At 39.7% G+C, this 18346-nt stretch overlaps 2 protein-coding genes across 4 annotated transcripts; one reads left to right on the top strand and one right to left on the bottom strand.

Annotated features, from left to right (window-relative positions):
* The first annotated feature begins 2240 nt into the window (after positions 1-2240).
* Positions 2241-6534, top strand: LOC103709880 (cysteine-rich receptor-like protein kinase 10). 3 transcript variants are annotated; one of them, XM_026805736.2, is made up of 7 exons: positions 2248-2395; positions 3094-3305; positions 3378-3588; positions 4089-4326; positions 4909-5056; positions 5300-5497; positions 5594-6534. In XM_026805736.2, exons 1-7 carry the CDS (start codon positions 2347-2349, stop codon positions 5600-5602), a joined length of 1065 nt encoding a protein of 354 aa, XP_026661537.2. In that variant the 5' UTR covers positions 2248-2346; the 3' UTR covers positions 5603-6534. The 3 variants fall into 3 exon arrangements, with proteins under 3 accessions (XP_017698977.2, XP_026661537.2, XP_026661536.2); XM_017843488.3 differs by having other exon boundaries at positions 2241-2395; positions 3097-3305; positions 5300-6534; XM_026805735.2 differs by having other exon boundaries at positions 2249-2395; positions 5300-6534.
* Positions 6535-8372: 1838 nt separating this feature from the next.
* LOC103709929 (G-type lectin S-receptor-like serine/threonine-protein kinase At4g27290) lies at positions 8373-13151 on the bottom strand. Its single transcript, XM_017843484.3, has 7 exons — positions 11164-13151; positions 10847-10960; positions 10540-10748; positions 9539-9746; positions 9191-9428; positions 8948-9098; positions 8373-8849 (listed from the first exon to the last, which is right to left on the bottom strand). The coding sequence occupies exons 1-7, from the start codon at positions 12506-12508 to the stop codon at positions 8541-8543; spliced, it is 2574 nt and encodes an 857-aa protein (XP_017698973.3). The 5' UTR covers positions 12509-13151; the 3' UTR covers positions 8373-8540.
* Between the last annotated feature and the right edge of the window lie 5195 nt (positions 13152-18346).

Genomic DNA, 18346 nt, shown 5'->3' with positions numbered 1-18346 from the left:
GCCTAAAAGCCCCTCCATCTCTCACCAAGGTGTGGGCTCTTTTGCTGGATGATGCTTTGGAGAGAGAGTACAACAATCAAAATTGGAAAGTACAGCACTAAATACGCATGGGGATTGCAAAGTTATGCAAGAGTATGCATTCACAACTTGGATAAAAATGGGCGTCAATCTATGACCCCGTCCACCAACTCGGCATGAGCTTGACCCGAGATAAGTGGGACTGGGTTTGGTGTAAATGGATTCATGTTATAAATGAGCCAACTTTAGTAACCTGTTTTTAAATTAGGTATTACAACAAATCCATCTAAGACCAATTTTAACTAACAAGGATGTAGGTTAAAGATCTGGCCCTTTGGGATTAGGGTGGCAGTGCATGACCTGAGCCGGCAACTTTGACCGAAAATCCGACCCAAGATGATCAAGTTTAGATCATGAAAAGCGGAATTAAATTTTGATATCATAAAAAAACATTTTCCCATAAGGTTGTCGGAGACATGCATATGAAAAAGAGAAAAATCTAGAAAGGTACAAAATAAACACAATTTTTGATCTCTTGAAATGATAAAAGTAGGAAAATATGGAAGAATAAGATACAGACAGTTGTAATTTAAATTATGTTCTCAAAGACTAATCAAGAAAGAAATATCAAGTATCCGCAGCTTCCAGTACGTCACCTGTTTTACCTTTTTACTTCACCACAATAAAAATATTTAAATTAAAATACAAATTAAGGAAAAGGGGAAAAAATGCAATTAACCTCCTGTATTTAAGCAATCATATAAGAACGAAATTGAGCAGAAATATACATATATTAGCAAGAAATATATACAGATTAAAAGAAAAGATGGATTTCTTAGGCCCTGTTTGGGGGAGCTTTTGGAGGGCCAAAAGCACTTTTGGCTATTCAAAAGTCCTTTTTGTGCTTATTTTCGTTTAAGTACATTCGATTTTTAACGACCACGGCGCCACCTGGTTTTCTCCATGCTCCTCCTCCTCCTCCTCCTCTAATTCCTCTTCCTCCTCTATTCCCTCTTCTTCTTCCTCCTCATCTTCTCCATATCCGCCACCACCTTCTTCTCCTTCCTCCTCTCTCCACCGCCGCCTTCATGGCCACCTCCCAGCACAGCCTTGCATGGTCCGACTCGCATTACATCAAAGCCACCCTCTCGCATAGCTTGCATCCTTTCATTTCTCTATGTTCCCTCCCCGGTCTCTTCTCCTCCTCCCCCTCCAATCCTTGGAACAGAAAAAAGATGGGCGTCGAAACCTTGTATTTGGTAGAATTCTCACCGATTTTTTTTTCCCTGAGAGGTTGGTTCTGAAAAATATGATGCATGAGAAAATAGTTATGGTATGTTTGATTGACTATAAAAAATGGTATATGTTAGAGTGGCTTATATTTGGTTGAGCATTTATTTTTTTAATTATGTAAAATATTTATTATATTTTTAATAAAAAGAAAAACTATAGATTTTGATGGCTTAAAAGTAATTTAAAAAAAAAATTGTAATTTCTAACCTGTGGAAAAAAAAAAAGTTTTCATGTTCTCATAAAATATGAGAATGTTATTTTTATGAAAATACTATTCTTTCATCTCTCTTATTTTAAAATTTTAACCAAACAAAAAAATTTCTTTATTTTTTTGTTGACCATATTTTTTTTCTTTTTCTTTCATGAACTAAACGAATCCTGAAACATGAATCCTGCCCCGAAGACACGTCTTTTACGATATTTCTTAAATATCATATATTTTTAAAAGTACAGTTTGGTTCTACCGCACATTTATGGATAACTATTTTTATGATATTTGCCACCATATGATATTTGCAGGACCAGTAATTTTTCAATCCTTAGCTGCAAGGAAGCTAGATAGAAGCATCCAGTTTTTCTACCGCACATCTTTCCTGTCAGTATCATATTAAATCATAATAACTGTCAAGAGTATATTTTAATTAAGCTCTCAAGCTTTATTATTGTCCACAAATTACCAACCCAACAATGACAGATAATGACAGACCGATATTATCGAACTTCAGATTCCTGACATTTGAATCTCCTTTTGGGTCCATATTTGTAGGAACATATTTAAAAGAAGTACTATCTTGACCACTCGAAAGTCAATGGTTCTTTCGTGTGACTTTCTCTCTAGCCTTCCGCTTTTCAAGTCTAATGTACACGCATTGTTTGATAGCAACATTCTGAATCGAATCAAGATTGTTAGGGATTATATTGCATTTAGGATCATATGGGTGAGGATTGAGTGGCCATTTCATGCAGTATGGTGCACCATTAACCAGAAAACAAAGCTTGCTATCATAGCAACTTCAGACTCTCTTTGGAAACATCATGTCTCTCTGTACATATCTGTTGGTGAAGCATATCAGGAAACAAATAGGTAAACCAAACAATCTCTCTCTTGCAGTATCTATCTTGAAGCCTCTATGCTTAGCATTCAATAGAATTGATTTTGGGTACAGATGCAGTCCTTGATGTTCTGTTTTTCCTTTTGTACTGACAGTAACTAGAAAAAAGAGATTGAATCGAACACTTCTTTTCTTTTTGTTTTTATTTTTTGGTGGATTGATAAGCATCTATACTCTGTGAAGGTGAACAAAATACAGCATGCCATTTTCATTCTATAGATTGACCCCTTCATATGGACAATTTAGTTTTGCTGTAGAAATTTATTTAGGCCTCTCCTTCATTTTTGATTGTTTGTTTTTCATGTTCGCCATCTGGTTTCAGCACGGTATATAAAATGCGGTAAAATAAGTTTAGATAACGTGCACAAGACCTTTAGTGGGAGAATATTCAGTAACCTGTGATCTTCTAAGAATCGGTGTCAATATTTGCTTTTCTTGAAAATTAACCGCAATCTATAGATTTGATTCGATGGCTACGATCTCGAGCCTGGAGTTCTTGCAAACTGGTTATATGAGAAAGGTCTAAAGATGGAATTCTGCTTTTTTATTGTATAAAGGGTAGTATATTAATCGAATTACTCGAAGACTGAAATTTGTAGATTTTAGATGTTCCTAGTATTATCTTAGTGCAAGATGTTGTTATAAAAGAATTATTTTTGAATTTTGTCAGCAGCGAGGAGAAAACAAGAACACAATGACACTGTTTCGCCTGCGTTGGAAACAAGAAATCTTTCGCCATATGCGAGTGAGCTTGCAATTGTCATGGAGGATGGAAGTGGCCTAGACTCGCCATTATTTGATTTTAACAGGGTAATAACAGCAACGAGCAACTTTAGCCAGGAAAGTAAGCTCGGAGAGGGAGGATTTGGTCCAGTTTACAAGGTACTTTTTATTTCTTTAAACCAATTTGAATTGAACTTGATCAGTTTCAAAAGCCTATGATGCTGTTACCAGGGAAAGCTTCCCGGTGGTCAAGCAATAGCAGTGAAGAGACTATCCAAGAGCTCTGGGCAGGGCTTAAAGGAATTCAAGAATGAGGTGGAACTGATATCCAAGCTCCAACACAGGAACCTAGTTAGGCTTCTGGGTTGCTGCATTCATGGAGAAGAGAAGCTTTTGATCTATGAGTTCATGCCCAACAAGAGCTTGGATGCCTTTCTCTTTGGTTAGATTGCTCATCACAAACATTTCCCGTTACTCTGAAAAATATCATACACAATGTAAAACATATACATAATGGTCGACATAGGCTTACTGAAATGTGCAAATTCAATGGAAATTCAAGCTATTTGTTTGAGGCAAGCTTGCTTTGGATCTGTCTATATTCATGCACAAGCTTGTTTTATTAATTACCTTATTATGTTCTTTTCTATTTCATTTTTCTCCTGGCCCAACAGATAGGGATAGAGAAGGTGTAACATGTTTTAAACTGTTTAGCCAGTCTAAATTACTCTGGCAAATGGTAGTTTCCTTCATTGAGAATAACATTCTCATCTGTAAGGATTTATACTCTTTTGTTTTTGTTAAAAAAAAATGTTTCTCTTTATCATCTGGAAGCCTCTTATATTGTTCCAAATTTTGCAACAACATTCTTAGTTTATATAAGCTAGCTTATATAAGTCCATTAATGTAACGATAATATGTTCCTATGATTTTTTTGGTCAGATGCAACCAAGAGAGGTCTATTGGACTGGAAAAGCCGCTACAACATTGTTGAAGGGATTGCTCGGGGGCTGCTATACCTTCACAGAGATTCTAGATTGAGGATTATTCACCGAGATCTGAAAGCGAGCAATATTCTACTGGATGAACAATTTAATCCCAGAATATCTGACTTTGGCATGGCACGGATTTTTGGTAGAGATCAAAGTTTAGAAAGGACGGGTACAGTTGTTGGAACAATGTAAGTTATTAGATCAATAAAACTTCCAGTTTGTTTGGTATTCTTAAGAGCATGTGCATATCATGCTCATATGTTCTCTTTTTTGAGGAAATCATGCTCGTAAGTTTTCATGCACACATTTGTTTTTCAACTCTAGAAAAGAAGTGCTTTCTAGTTTATATAAGTTTGCGAGAAATGTATATCTTACATTCCACATAAAATGCAAGAGAAGATTTCATATGAATATGCCGATACTTGGTTTCAATTCCATATTGCAAAACAAATCATGTCTTTTTTTTATCTTCCTTTCCTTTTTCAAAGAATAATGGTGGATAAGGGGAATGCTGCCATTCTCGGTCAAACTCGGGGCCTCCTGGAGAGTTGTGCTAACCAGCTGAAACAGGTTGGCTGGCAACAAATAGTGCAAGTTGTTCACACAGTTCCTATAAGATGCCACTGTAGCTTTTCTAAACTTTTGATGACAAAGCAGTAATACAAATGCCAAGAATACAATTTTTTATCAATATGGTTAGGTTTACTTTTATGAATTCTAGGTTCAATTTCTAGGTGCTTAAACCATATGCTCTGAACAATGAAATGCAGTGGCTACATGTCCCCTGAGTATGCCATGGAAGGGCAGATTTCCGAGAAATCCGATGTCTTCAGCTTTGGTGTTTTGCTTTTAGAAGTTGTGAGTGGCAAGAGGAACAACCATTTTGTCGACGAGAAAGGTCTGAACCTCTTGGGATATGTAAGTATATATTCAAGTTAGTCCTCTTTATGTGCAGTGATCTTTGCTTTCTGTAATTGAATTATTTGACACACATCCTCACCTAAGGAAAACAAGAGCACAAAAGGAATCCCTCCCTGGCCTGCTTTTTCTCTCTCTTCTTTTTTACTTTCTTTTTGAGAAGCAGGTGCCACAATCAGCTTATCTAAGTTCCATTTATGAATTTTTATGCAAAATTTTATAGGAGTATTTTGATTGAATCAGGCATGGACACTGTGGAAGGAAAACAGAATCCTAGAGTTGATCGATCCATCATTAGGTGACTCATGGTCTTGCTCAGAAGTGCTCAAAATCATTCAAGTGGGGCTCTTATGCGTGCAAGAATTCCCAGCAGACAGGCCATCCATGTCTTTGGTAGTGTCGATGCTTACCAGTGACACAAATGTTCCAGTTCCAAAACAGGTTGCCTTCTTTGGGAGATGTCACTCAGATTCCATTTCATCGATGGAAAGCAAGCAGACAGGCTCTGCAAATGATCTAACTATTTCCAAATTACAGTGCAGATAATGTGTGAGCATGACATAAGTCCACCAGCTTCTTGTTATATTATTGCAGACATGGTGCAATCAAAGTTTCAGCAACAGCGGACACATTTGGATTGAGATAGATGCTTGCTGCAATGGTGTTTTCTCTGGCATGGGAAGAATGCAGATAAGAGCCATCTGAAGAATAAAATTTACGACCATTATCTTCTCCATCTTTGTTAATTTTTGGCAGATCTTGAATGTGGTCCAATGACATGCTATCCTCTAATTTGTACTGGTCTCGAGCCGCCAATTCAAGATTAAGAACCGCATGTTTTGTTGCGATATGACTCGATACAAAGTTGCATTAGCACCAGAGAATCTAGCACTTGCAATATTTCTTGCAGTAGATGGTTTGTCGATAAAACTCATTTCCATGCACTTGATGGCAGAATTCAACACATTTTTGGGCCTACCAAGTCAATGTATTAAACAATATCATCAGACATGTTTAGGCGACCTTCCATTACTGACCAAATAGTTAAGCAGGCAAATCTTGTAGAAGAATGTCTTTCTTTTGCCACAATGTGCATGTATAGACTCCATTGTTATAGTTCACCGTGACTGCATGTTCAACAGAGTTTTCATGAATCTAATGCATGAAACTTCTTGCCATGTGGAATCTCCGGGCATTCACCCATCCGCCGCTTCGCCGATTAGAAGCCAGAATGGTTTCCTTCTCCCAGCTTCAATGACTCATGAAAAGAAAAGGGTATTACTACAAGGGATGATTGCTGCACTAGACCTTTTCTACGTAGCAATAGAAAAAGTTTATAACCCTGCTTGGGATAACCCTGAGAAGAAGACAACCACCAACGAGTGTTAGGTCAGAGAGAAGGTAAATAGCAAGCCATAAATATATATCCACCTTCAGTCATAGAAACTTCAGCATGCCTTCAAATCAAAATAAACAAATTAAAAAAATATAAAATAAATAAAAATAGTAGTGAGTCTTCCCCACGTGTTCCTTTGTGAAAGCATGCATCCCATGTTGTTCCCCAACTTAAGACTTCTTCAAACATGCCGGCTACCGTGTCCAATCTCATCTAATTGACCCTAGCTTACCTGCTCCATTTTCCTATGAGTAAAACAAAAGAAGGTGACACTTTGGCAAACTAGAATATAAGACAATTCATGGTCAACGACTCAAAATATCCACACACATTTCTTATAGAATGAACATCAATCGCTCGTGATCAATAGATTTCCCATGGCAAAAATATTTTTCCCACTTTATATTCCTCTTGTAAGAATAAATCTAGATTTGTAGCATACTTCTTTTAACTCCAGGTGAAAGATTCCATATCGGCTAGACTCGTTTCAGAGCTTGGACATGTGGGGTGGGTGTCTCCAAATCCTACAGACGCATTTTGGATGGAAAACAAAACCACTAAGGGGTCTGAGCGGCGCGTGTGCAAGCGTGCGAGCTCCGAAATCGGACAATATCTGGCAGAAAGCCCCGTATTCTCTCCTCATGTGGCCCCCATATGGGCACTGGGTGCCTCACACGTCCTGCGCAGACAGAGGTGTGACATTTGATATCAGAGCTGAGGACGGCTCTAGTCCAAGGGTGGGTGAATTAAAGATCCCACATCGGCTAGACTCGTCACAGAGCTTGGACATATGAAGCGAGTGTCTCCAGATCCTGCAGACGCGTTTTGGGTCGAAAACAAAATCGAAGAGGGGTTTGAGCGGCGCGTGCGGGCCCTGAAACAGGATAATATCAGGCAGGAGAGCCCCATGCTCCTCCCTCATATGGCCCCCACGTGGGCCTCACGTGCCCGTACAAGCGGGGCGCGACACTAGGCGTCAAACCTAGGCCTTTGAATGTTCATCAAATCTATCCTCTGAAGCTCTAGAAGAACAGAGTAAACTGCATGCTCTTCTTGCTGAATTGCATCCAGACTTAGGCTTGGATAATTTGTTTTGAAAATTGGAAGGCTCTGATAAGTTCTCCTGGAGCTCCTTATACCAGTTTCTAAACACCAGGGGTGTTAAATGGAAGCTGGCCACCACTCTTTGTAAAAATAACACACTGTCAAAGGTCAACAGTTTTCCTCGGGCTTGCCCTCATGCACAAATTTAATACTCTGAGACCTTCTGCAAAGAAAACTGGGCAAATTTGTTGGAGATTGCTTCCTTTTTGGTCATTCTGAAACTGTAGATCACCTCGTTAGCTCCTGTGCTTTCACCTCTCAAATTTGGAATTGTTTCTGCTCCATTTGAGTTGTGCCCACTCCTGAAAAATCTTGTCCACCGGATCGCTGACCCGAGAACCGGGCATTTCTCTAAAAAGGTGCAGCTAGCTGCTGTTCTTATGGTGCTGTTGGAAGGAGAGAAATTAGAGGATATTCCTCAACAAATCCTCCTCAGTTTGTTGCCATCAAAGGAACTCAGATTTGGGACGCATGGTCTCTTCTATGCAGTCTCAAAGACATGCCTGGGGTGGCCAAAATTTGGCCTAAGATTCTCAATAAAATCTGGGTGGCCTTTTTTTGGGCCTCCCTTATCATCAACAAACAAACAAAAAAAAGGGCCCGAGATCAAGCAGGTCCATCTGTTCTTCAACTCTCTGGTGCCGATTACTCTTCTTTTTTTTTTTTTTAATTCTTATCCAGTGGTATGGAAATTACTTGGACCGAAATGCTTGGTCTGATCTCTCCTAACTACTTCTGTTCCTGTTTCCTTTAGAAGTCTGGAGCTTTAGCTGTATTAACTTCAACTTGAAGCCGTGGTAGTTTTTCCATGTAAATTCTTATGCCATATACTTATCTTTCATTTTGGTTCTGTCAAATTCCACCTAGCAAGGAATGCAGGTGCTGTTGAACCTCATGTTACATCGGCATACAATGTAATGAATCCATTTTTGTTACATCCAAGTAAAATAAATGAACACCTATGTCTAAAGATCAAATGACTTTCTATCGACCTGCCAACGCAGTAACAGATAAACTGTTTACAGTACATTCTTCCCTCCTGTCTGCAGGCATATAAGCTGCATCTGGTGTTCTTCCAACGGAGAAAATTGGTCGTTTAGGAGCTTGGAGGGATATCGATTCATTACTCAGCATGCATACAACATCTGACATGGTTGGTCTATCTGCAGCAATGCCTTGCACACACAGAAGAGCCACTTGAATGTATCTCGAGAACTCTTCTGAATGACAAGCATCATGCAACAGTGGGTCCATTAACTCCAAGATGTTCTTTTCGATCCATAATTCCCAGGCCTGTGACCAGTTTGTCAAAATCCCATGAAATCAAAAGAGTGCTCATGAAACAGAAAAAAAAAAAAAGAACAATGATAATTAAAGTTTTAATTTCTCACATATCCAAGAAGGTTCGGAGATTTGTCTTGACAACGAAAACTGGTGATCTTCCTGCCACTAAGAATCTCTAATAGTAGAACACCGAAGCTGAAAACATCGGATTTCTCTGAGAAAAGGCCCTCCATTGCATACTCAGGAGACATGTAACCGCTGAATTCAATAATTCATCGATTCCTTTAAGTAAACAATCCGAGCATCATGTTTTATGCATGAGTATAATTATGGAAGAAGCAATTACTTACTATGTGCCCACCACCCTTTTAGTGTTGGCTTGGGATTCATTCCTTCCAAAAATCCTAGCCATGCCAAAGTCTGATATCTTGGGGTTCATTTCACTATCCAAAAGTATGTTGCTGGCTTTCAGATCTCTATGAATAACTCTAACTCTAGAGTACTTGTGAAGATAAAGAAGCCCCTGGGCGATCCCTTCAATGATGTGGAAACGCTTAGTCCAGTCTAATTCTGCTTTCTTGGTTGGATCTGCAAGTACCATGTACATGAGAAAAAAATGATCGACGTGCAATACTTTTTCATCTGCATGCAAAGAAGAAAAGCCAACATCAAAGTAGGACAGATCCATTTTGACTAACCAAAGATGTAGGAGTCCAAGCTCTTGTTTGGCATGTATTCGTAGATCAGTAACTTCTCTTCTCCTTCAATGCAGTAGCCAAGAAGTCTAACAAGATTTCTGTGCTGGAGATTGGCAATAAGAGCAATCTCATTTTTGAATTCCACCAGTCCTTGTCCTGAGCTTCTCGAAAGCCTTTTCACTGCTAGTTCATGTCCCTCCAGCATGCCCTGATAAAGTTCATAAATTGCCCCATTACTTCCTTTGATTTTATTCTCACTTCTGTACGATACAATTGCATGCTTTTTTAGACTTTCAGACAGAGAAGCATGATGATGTTTGATGGCAAACCCAATTTTTTTGATGTTTTAATCAAGTCAAACTTATCAAGCAAAACAGACTGTTGGGCTCATGACTACTTCTAGTGTAGCAAACTTTACAACTCACTAGTATGGTTTGGATGAAGGGATTCTAATAAGCTAGAGGATAAGACTTTTTATTTAGTTCTGAGAAAGATGCCCACATTTTCCGCATTAACAATATCACAACAGAGTTTCAGAAAAAAAAAGGGTTATATTTTAGGCCCTGGCAACTTGTATCCATCATTGATCGAGTTAAGTACTTTATAGAAAATGGAAAATTATCTTCTATCCAATTGGGAAATAACAATAGTTTCTTCAACCCGCTCAGCTTAAATCTCTTAAAAATAAACAAATAAAATAATTATAAGAGTAAGATTCTAGATCCTCTTTGGTTTCATTATTTTAATGCAGAAAAACTGTTGTAATTCCTCTACGGTTCTAATAAGGTCTGGTTCATGAAGATTTAATTTATGCATGCGAAACTTCCTGCACTGTTTTGTTTCCTTTTTGACCTCTTTAGATAAAATAAGTATCAATTTGGAAAGCTAAATGTGATTCAGGCACAGTAGATCAACATCAGTCATCCACCTAAAAACAAATCACAAGGTATACCTCATGTTTCCATTGCAAAGCATTGAAAATTAAGAGGTAAGAATAGTACCTTGTAGACAGGCCCAAAGCCACCCTCTCCAAGTTTATTAGAAGCAGAGAAATTATTTGTTGCAGCTGCTATGGTAGGAAAACTGAACAATGTACAGTCAGGAGCTTTCTGGCCTCCTCCATCCTTTAGTGCTTCGCTGGCTTTATAAGCCACTGCTCCATTAGTACCTGTCTCCAGTAGTTGAAGTTCGTGGCTTGATGCGTTCTTGGCTGCTGATTGGAACAGAGCAAAGAAATTATTACTTTAGTAATTGGATACATGAGCGATCATAACTATGTACACAATCATACAATCATAGATTAATTACCTTTCAAATAGAGCCTTCTCCTACGCAAGTAACATAAGAAAACACCCAATAAGAGCATCACCGCTGCGACTGTCGGTACTACTATTATCCAAAGCTCTCTCTTGCTTCCATTATCTGAATTACAGTAATTTGGGAGGGACAGGCAAGTTTTAGAAATTACAAACAGAATTTGATGGGTACTTTAGATCAAAAATTAATAAAGAAAGAAAAAAAAAGCAAAAAAGAAAAGAGATCTGATTAAACCAAAAAAAAAAAAATACAAACAGAAGAAGCAATCATATGAAATGTGCACAGAATTACCAATCAGAGAATCTGACCTGCAGCATGGTTGAGCTCTGAAGCCGCCAAACGAACATAGAGGTCTTGAGCACCATCATAGTGATCTTGGAGACCCAGAAGGTCTCCAAACCACAGCAGACAACCAGTTCCATTCCCATGCGCTGAAGCATAAGCTGTACAAGTGCAGTTCAGTAAACACTTTGCCTTGCAGTCGTCGATGTCCATGCTCAAAACTCCAGTATCTGAGAAGAAAATCGGCAATTTTATCCTCTTCATCTCTGTGAATCCATTTCCATTTCCACATTCCAGCTTCTCTCGTCTCACACATCCTCCAGACCAGTCCCCAGAATTCCAGGCAACGTGAGAAGTAGGCTCAAACCCATATGGACAACTGCATGCCGGGGAGGTATAATTGTTGCAGAGACCATTAACCCCGCAGCTGGTGGGGATCTCACAGGAATAATTCGTAGGTCCAGCCCAGAATTGTACCCACTCTTGTGATGTCTCCACCCAAGCTAGCTGCCTGATCTTCCCTGAAACATCCATGACAGTTCTTACTGGTTTAGAACTGTCATTCAGAGAATAAGAGAAGGAGCTGCCATTCCAGTTTGGCGAGTAGCTGAAACCGATGTAGTAATCTCTGGTCATTTCAGGGATTGAGCTGAAGTTCATCCCATTCCACACCCCACTTTTCCAGTAGACATCACGTCTTCTCCAGATGATGAACTGCCGCGTCCCGTTGGGATCGATCCCGACGGAGAAATCACCTTCGGCTGGGTCTTCTGAGCTTCTCCACGACGTGAGAATCCGGTTCTCCTTTCCGACCAGTCCCATTTTCATGCCGGGAATCAGCGTGTCGGTAGGATGGTCGAAGCTCTGCCACAAGACTCGTCCTTCTCGTCCGCCACTCCATTCCTTTAGGACAAGATTGCCTGCGTCCGTCAGTGCAGCAACTGTGAGGTTGGTTCTTCCGGAGTTGGATGCTATTGTGATCGATCTCCCGATCCCATCCAAAATGATCAAGTTGCCTTCCCCGTCGATTGTGAGGTATCCAGAGGCGTCGAACACCGGCGATTCCCGGTTGGCAACCCACACCACAGTCTTCGTTGAGAGCTTGTAATACCATATCCCAACATAGCGATTTCTTGAGCTGCCTGGGCTGAAGAATCCTAGTTCGAAGGTCTGGCTGGCAGAAACTAGTTTCCCTCCATCTTTAATTGATTGGCCTGGAAATAGAGTGTCTGCTGAATGAGAAAATTTAGCGGTGAGGAGAATCAGGAAAGCAAGAACTAAAAAGCCATGGATGCTTCTTGTATCACCCATGATGGCTCCTTTGATGCTTCGGCTCTTTGCAAACTGGGAGATCGCGTAATTTGAAGGCATTTGAATGCAGCTATCAAGGTCCGTGAACTTTTACGGGGTCATTAATTTGACTTATTCCGGATATCAAGGTCTCTCATGTTTCTGTGGCATATTACTAAGTTTTCTGAAACTCAAAAGCAAACACATATTTGGGATTAATTCGGTCATAGAGGTTGCATGCCCGAGCTTTCTTATGATCGCTAATTTTTGAGTCCAACTGGAAACCGATGCCTTTTTTAGTCAAGTGCACAAGTAGAAGACTAAACAAAGACTTGGGCGACGTAATTATTGGTTGGTTGGTTGAGGTAGAGAAGTCTGAACTTGGAAGCTATGGAGTCTCCTCATGGTTTACAATTAAATCGGAGGATACTTTCAATGGATACAATTAATAATCCTATAAAAAAAGATAGAAATTTCAGTATATATGGATGTTCATTAATTCTTAAGAATTTGGTATCACCACACATTTCCTACAAAAGAAGTCCCTTCAACCCAAAGCCAGCAGCTGAAACGCGTTCTCTGTGGCTTTAGAAAAATTGCCAACACAAACATCACAACCACCTTAATTTATAGGGTTGAAGGAACCACCTCTGAAAAAAAAACTTAAAAAAAAAAACACTCAAGTTGACGTTAAGAATTAACAAGTGCTGCTTGAAACGATCAATACTTGAAATGCAGCAACCAACCTGAACTCAGGTAACTCTCAAGTGCCTCAGGGGTGTTTTCTCAATTCAGGAAGCCAATCCAACCCAACCCACCTGCCTGTGAAATTTGTGGCCAAGAAGGTAAGGATCGTCCAATCAAATTAATGTCCTGCTTGCGACCTCCTAAGGTGTAGCTTTCATGGCTTCCCTCATGTCCAGCGTGCCAAAGACTTCTTAAACCAGAGCAAGTCAGCCTTTCACACTAGATTTTTTATGATCTTCGTTGTTGCAAATTGACTAATATATATGATTTGCCCTTCTGTAGAAAGATTAATGCTAGACAAGACCATAACAAAAAAATGAAGAAACAAAATTTGGAATTGGCATACTCGTTGAAGAAGCATCGAGCGAAGGCAGTGGTCTACCTTATTTTTGGCTCAACGAAGGATCCTAAGTATAAGATAAATTTTGTTGTGGAACAAGTCTCTAAAGGTGGGTGTTACTATTAATGTCTCTTTGCATCATGATATTTCATGTTCTTTTCTTTTTCTTTTTTTTTTTTGATACATCGGCTGCTTACACTAATCTCTCATGAGTACTGCAATGAGAGTCTAAAAAAAGGATACACCCTAGAGGTGGAGAAACAGATACATGACGGGTCCAAAGAATCTCTCCGAAGTGGTGAGCAGTAAAGAAGGTGACTGTGAGGCCCAATAGTCCCACATCGGAAAGACTCGTTCCAGAGCCTGGGCATATGAGGCGGGTGTCTCCAAATCCTGCAGACGCGCTTTGGGTGGAAAACAAAACCGGGGAGGGATGAAGGACGCTTGCGTGAAGCCCCAGAACCGGACAATATCTGGCAGGGGAGCCCCATGTTCCTCCCTCATGTGGCCCCCACGTGGGCACTAGGTGCCTCACGTGCCTCGCAGAGGCGGGGGCGTGACATTTGGTGTCAGAGCCAAGGACGGCTCTTGTCCGATGGTGGGAAGGGTGTGAGGCCCAATAGTCCCACATCGGAAAGACTCGTTCCAGAGCTTGGGCATATGAGGCGGGTGTCTCCAAATCCTGCAGACGCGTTTTGGGTGGAAAACAAAACCGGAGAGGGATGAAGGACGCTTGCGTGAAGCCCCAGAACCGGACAATATCTGGCAGGGGAGCCCCATGTTCCTCCCTCATGTGGCCCCCACGTGGGCACTAGGTGCCTCACGTGCCTCGCAGAGGCGGGGGCGTGACATTTTTTTGGTGTGAGGCCCAATAGTCCCACATCGGAAAAACTCATTCCAGAGCCTGGGCATATGAGGCGGGCGTCTCCAAATCCTGCAGACGCGTTTTGGGTGGAAAACAAAACCGGAGAGGGTTGAAGGACGCTTGCGTGAAGCCCCAGAACCGGACAATATCTGGCAGGGGCGAGGCGAGGGCGAGGGCGTGATAGTGACCCAATCCGCAACTCTGTTCGCCTCCCTGTAGACATGTACAATCTGTAAGCCATCACACTCCCCCAATAGAAGCGGATGATTTATCACTCACGTCCCCTCCTGTAGAATCTGCTCCATAATCTTCACTAAGTCTCTCTCTAGGATGATGCTCCTTGTCTCTAGCACCCGCTTGGCATATGAGATTTCCTCCCATGCTGCTTTGAATTCCATGTCAGAAAATTTAAGCAGATAATTCTCTAATAAATTTAAGCAGCACCTTGAGGAAAATTTCATGCATGAGACATTTCATCTTTTTCCCTTGGTGAGCATTTTGGATATCTCAGAAATCCAAAAAAACACCGCCATCCTGAAACTTTAAGGTCACAAAAAACTCATCAACTTAGCATTACAAACTCTATAGGTCAGCATCTCAAAGTAATTTGCAAGGTGAAAACATTAATTATCGGTGACCTGAAGTCATGGTATTTCTGAAGATGGCACTAGTAATTTGGGAAGCTAACATCTTGGAAACTTTGGTTTGGTCAAAATACGACCAGTTGGATTCTGAAACTCCAATAGATCTGTGTGTGTGTGTGTGTGTGTGTGTGTGTGAGAGAGAGAGAGAGAGAGAGAGAGAGAGAGAGCTAGAAGGGAAGAAAAAGAAAGGTAGAAAGATTGATAGGGACCAATAAACGATTTATACTTTTGTACACTTCTTTCTATTCCCTCGTGTTTTGAATATGGTTAGCAATACGATTTAAGCCTTTTGCAGGGACTAATTGTACACGCAATTCAATACATATCCATACAATATATTAATTTTGGTTGAACAAGTCTAAAGGGGAAGGAAGGATCTAATTACTATGTTAACTGGAGAAATATTGCCAAGCATTGCTTCAATTCAAAACAGATATTAAATTAATTAATTCCGTTCCAGATTTTTTTTTTTTTTGGCCCTTGGGAGGGACAACTGCATTGCCAAGACAATAAAATAGAGATGTTGATTTCCAAGGCAGTAAATTTGAATTCAAACTTGTTGATTTGAACACAAATTTTGGACTCCAACATTCCCCCTCAAAACTGTTCATAGATATGGTTTGTTTTGTAAATGCTTAAAGGACGGACGGGCCAAAGATTTTATAAAGATATCAACCACTTGATTCGGGTTTAATTCCATATCGATTATTCGTTAAGTAAATTTTGGATACTTATATAAGATCAAAAAATCTAAATAATACTTTCTGGCTAGCCATTTTAGATAAAATTCTTGATTATTATACAATATGCAATCAAACAATTCGTAGGTCTACAGGTAAGCAGACTTCTGGATCAATCAACTTCGAAAAAGCACATCAAATTGAAGGAGTTTGTATGCTGAAATATCCATTTAGGAAGCTGAAAATGAATGGCAGTCAGTTAATGCATAAATTGAGCCACATAATTCATACGATATATTAGAGCTGTCCGAGTAAATATAAAATACTCGAGCCCACCAACAAGACTCCATATGTGGCAAGGGCAAAGGACTCAGAAGAAGATTAATGCAAAAGGTGATCCAATGACTCAGAAGAAGATGGTGATGGATTGGGTAATAATAGCCCATCTTTGACCCAGTAAACTTGACTCCCAATGAAAGCAGTGAAGATCTCCCAAATCCCATTATAATTTCCAAACAAGAGATAAACCAGCAAAAGAAACTCCTCATTATCACTAGTAAGGCAGTCGTACGTCATGACCCATGACATATAAACAAATAAATAAATATTAAGTCCACCTTGTACTGCATAAATATCTTGTAGATAACGTGTCGAACTTGTTCAAGCCGCATGAAGCCTATTTTAATTTGCAGACGTGGTCGGGTTGAGTCATTACCGAATGGTTGCTCCATGTATACTGGTGTAGTAAGTCGATCATGGAGAAATGCATCTTTAACATCCAGTCGATGCATAGGCCATTATCGAGCTGGTGTGACCGTTATAACAATCAAAAGTGTACTCAATTTTGGAATTGGAGAGAATGTTTATTTTTTAATTTTTTTTTTTAATTTTTTGAGGGAAGGCGAGGCTGAGCCACCCAATTTATTGAATATGTAAGAGAAGTATGTACATGAGAGTCAAAGGAGACAAGGATGAAATGTATAATGCGAAGGCAGGAGGGGAATAAGTAACAGTCAGTAAAATAAAGTAGATCAAATAGCAAGCAAGATGGTGAGGAGAATGTTTATAAAAATTCTACACCTGATATTTGCTATCGCTTAAGCTGCTCACAAAGTTTCCACCTTTTTTTTTCTTAACATTAATAACCTGTATGGATATTCATGTAGGAATATCGTATACAAAATGGGTTGACCGGCCCATCCAGCCCGTATCTTTTAAAGATCCGCCAAAGTCCCGGCCTAAATCTGAACCTATGGGCCGGTCAGTGTGTCCATGGAGGTCTTTTTCTTTTTATAGAACTCAGACTAGGAGGTGTTGGGTTGATATTGGTCATGCTTAAATGGACTTCCTAGAAAAAAAAAATTAGCCTAGATTCTACTAAATTATCCAAATAAGATTGGGCTAAAAATTCTGTAAGATTTGTGGATTGGGCCCATCCATTACAAATCATTATTTATAGCACTTTTCTGTGTCGTGTAACTTCATTCAAAAATTAAATTATATTTAAGTAATTTTGGAATAAAATAAAAAAATTGGATTTGAAAAGAATTTCAATTTTGATCATTTCTTTTCTTTTTCAATATTACCTTTTACTTTTTTTTTTTAACTCATTGGATTCAGTACATTAATAGGTTGGTTAATTGCCCATAATATCTCGAATGAGAAGAAAAAAGGTGCCCTACGATATATCGAAACAATCTATCAAAAAAATAAAACCTTTACTTTCATTTTTATTCTTTTTGGAGGGTCCAACTCGATTCAAAGACGAACAACTTCCATTATCCTTTTAGGTTCTATATTCTGTCTTTCCATATCATGGAGTTCCATACTTGTAGTTCGGTCAAGAAAGAACCTTTGTTTTGCATCTAATGCAACCGTTGTTGCATCACGAATATTGATTGTTCCAACTATGTTCTCTGAGGTCCAACTCCTCGGCAGCAGTGGAGGCAACCCTTTTGCCCCTTTCCACAACAAAGTACTGCCCTCCTACCCCAATTCTCTTTTAACATGGGCATCAGCTAGGGGAAAATCTGCATGGCCCGGTTCTCGGAGTAGTTAAAGAAGGGTCTTCCCCAAGCGAGGATTATCCCAAATTGGCCGTATAACATTCTGGGTTCCCTCACCCACATTTGACCTTGCTTTCCCTGCGAAAGAGGATAGAAACCTAGCAGCATACTCTGCCAACAGAGAAGGATCCATGGCTAAGCCACTCAAATTCAAAACTTGAAGTTATCCAGCTCTAGGGAGACCAGTTCAAAATGAGATGACTATTGGAGCATCTATGAGCCCTCTATCAGCCTACTTCTCCGAGAAGTGAGAAGAAAATCTACTGGTATGATGATTAAAAATAGCATTCTGCAAGCCATGGTTCCCATAGCATGATGATTGTGTGAAAATGGAGTTCCACAAACCCTTGACTGCAGCTCCACAAAAGGCTTTGCAATTAAGGAACCAAAATATCTCTCTCATGCGAGAATTAGTCGCATATGATGAAATAATAAGTGGGAGGGAGAGTGATTAATATAGATAATTGCATCCAAGGTTTAACTGCCTAAGCTTTTAGGTCAAGTTAACATGTACATCATCCTTCCATAATGTAGTCAAAGGACCTCATATCTACCATATGAATAAAACGAACAATCC

This window comes from Phoenix dactylifera, chromosome 12, assembly GCF_009389715.1.
Source record: "Phoenix dactylifera cultivar Barhee BC4 chromosome 12, palm_55x_up_171113_PBpolish2nd_filt_p, whole genome shotgun sequence".
Classification (NCBI taxonomy): Eukaryota; Viridiplantae; Streptophyta; class Magnoliopsida; order Arecales; family Arecaceae; genus Phoenix; species Phoenix dactylifera.
The sequence above is the reverse complement of the archived record's forward strand: the minus strand, read 5'-3'. Positions and strand labels throughout refer to the sequence as shown.

Coding starts and splice junctions, on each gene's coding strand:
- LOC103709880 (XM_026805735.2), top strand. CDS start 2,347: ATGTCTCTCTGTACATATCTGTTGGTGAAGCATATCAGGAAACAAATA. Junction 2,396..3,093: donor GCATATCAGGAAACAAATAG/GTAAACCAAACA, acceptor GAATTTTGTCAG/CAGCGAGGAGAAAACAAGAA. Junction 3,306..3,377: donor GATTTGGTCCAGTTTACAAG/GTACTTTTTATT, acceptor TGCTGTTACCAG/GGAAAGCTTCCCGGTGGTCA.
- LOC103709929 (XM_017843484.3), bottom strand. CDS start 12,508: ATGCCTTCAAATTACGCGATCTCCCAGTTTGCAAAGAGCCGAAGCATC. Junction 9,747..10,539: donor GCTTTGGGCCTGTCTACAAG/GTACTATTCTTA, acceptor GAACTTTATCAG/GGCATGCTGGAGGGACATGA. Junction 9,099..9,190: donor AAAAGGGTGGTGGGCACATA/GTAAGTAATTGC, acceptor TATTGAATTCAG/CGGTTACATGTCTCCTGAGT.